Source organism: Aureococcus anophagefferens (genome assembly GCF_000186865.1).
Source record: "Aureococcus anophagefferens unplaced genomic scaffold AURANscaffold_60, whole genome shotgun sequence".
NCBI lineage: Eukaryota > Pelagophyceae > Pelagomonadales > Pelagomonadaceae > Aureococcus > Aureococcus anophagefferens.
In genome coordinates this window covers 105,994-107,865 of record NW_008705613.1, presented here as the reverse complement: position 1 = coordinate 107,865, position 1,872 = coordinate 105,994, and the positions used below count along the sequence as shown (strand labels likewise).

At 52.7% G+C, this 1,872-nt stretch overlaps 1 protein-coding gene across 1 annotated transcript in view; it reads right to left on the bottom strand.

Annotated features, from left to right (window-relative positions):
- Positions 1–199: 199 nt before the first annotated feature.
- The window catches only part of AURANDRAFT_68036 (hypothetical protein), a gene marked incomplete at both ends in the record, with an annotated part of 2,410 nt that continues 737 nt past the window's right edge, over positions 200–1,872 (bottom strand). Inside the window, 3 exons of the mRNA XM_009043635.1 lie at positions 200–679; positions 1,144–1,378; positions 1,403–1,649. Coding sequence (XP_009041883.1) covers positions 200–679; positions 1,144–1,378; positions 1,403–1,649 — 962 coding nt within the window. The remainder of the gene's footprint in view (positions 680–1,143; positions 1,379–1,402; positions 1,650–1,872) is intronic.

Sequence of the window (1,872 nt, the reverse complement as noted above, 5' to 3'; positions counted from 1 at the left end):
GTTCGTCAGCAGCGACGTTATGGCCCTAAGGCTGAGCGCATTGCCAAAGTTCTTGGTTGCACGTACATATTTTTAATGTGTATGTTTGCGGTTGCAAGTCGTGAGTGTCGCCGTCAATTAAAAGCAATACTTAAATAGACTTATTAGGGAAGCACTATACTGTTGATCTTGCGCTTGGAACACTCATTGGCTCACTAACTTATTTCCGTTTCCGCGACTCGTGGTCGAGGGATCCAGTCAGTCTGGACCGCATGGATGTATGTATATACTCTAGAACCCTTTTTCTCGTTGGAACAGCTTTTTCAGGTGGTTGCTCGATATTATTCCTACGATCTTGATCTTTATTCAACCAAAATGTACCCATAAGGCTCGGAATTGAAGAAAGGCCTATGCGGTGGATGAATCGACCAAAGAACGCGGTGCCTTCCCAATATAGTGTCCTTCGAAGGCTGGTGCTCACATTTTCTTTGAATTTGAAATTTAAGCTGCCACACAAACGCCGACATTCTTTTTCTCTGCCAGCGGCCCGCCCTCGCTTCACCCGTCGGGTTTGACTCGCCCACCCGTGGGCGTTTCGGTCCTCTGGCTGGAGAATAGTAGGACCCACACTATGGAGATGACCCTGCTCAGTCCCCCGATATGATGGAAGCAATACGAAGCCATGCGCATGATGGAAACACTACCAAGACATGATGAACAGAGACTGCCGCGTATTCATGGTTGGCGATTGCCTCCACCAGGCCATTTCCTACCTCTATAGATAGTGAACTCGGGCTTTGGGATCTGGGGTGGTAAAATTTAAATCAAACCGATTGAGGCGTACTCGGGGGGACCTCGGGTGACTTCCCCTGGGTCCCGGGCGACTTCCTGGCACCTGTTTTCTGGGCCGGTCGGTCGGTCGGTCGTCGTCGCCGCCGCCGCCGCCGCTGCCGCCGCCGCCGTCGTCGTCGTCGCGCGCGCGGGGGAGTTTCGAATCTAATTCAATCGCAGGGCGACCTTAGAGAGGTGATGAGTTGCCCAATGCCAGCTGCCACTGTAGCGTGCAGGTTAGATTAAGAGAAGTATTATGAGCAAGCTAAGGGGGGCAAAATTAAACCGACCATTCCGGTGCCGTAAACACGCGCCTTCTCCTTATGGGCCCACAGCGTTAATCCTGACCCAAGACTCTTTACCTTCGTTACATAAATCAAAATTACCTGTGGCTGCTGCAAACAACAGCCTCTGTGTCAGCTTTGGCTTGACCGTAAGGTCCAGACTTGTGACGTCATCCCACAAGTTGCGGATGACACTAAAACGGTTCGCACCGGCGTTCGCAGCTATGGAAATGCGACTATTGTTACCGCAACAGGTCAGCATGCAAACTCTCAGCTCCTCAAACCTACTTATCATCAGCGGGTCGGACAGAGACTTGCTACCGCTCCGCTTCGTAATTCCGCCCATAAGCTTCTCCACTTGACTGTTCGCTGCAGCTGTTATTTCGGCTGAGGCGTCCCCTAGCCTTTCCAAGGACTGAACCAGTCTAACAGAGTTGGCCTGCTGTCCACGCGGAGCGGGCGGACCTGCAGGGGGGACGTGATCTGCCCCGCCGACGCCTGGGGTTTTCCGACCATCTGGCTCTTTAAAGTTCTGAGGCGGTAGACCCCATGTCCCTAACAAGCACTACGTAAAACCCAGCAATCTCAATTAATCAAGCTATGGACGATCCCCGCGACTGCATTTTGGCTCGAGGGAGGGTGTGCGTTGGCACGATTTGGGAGAAGGGGGGTGAGATTAAGACTGCGAAGTTTCAGGTCTGAAGACCATGGGGTTGGGCGCGCGCGCCATCGTCTAAAAGGCCATAATATGTGCGGTGTAGTGAGGGTGAGGGGTCGC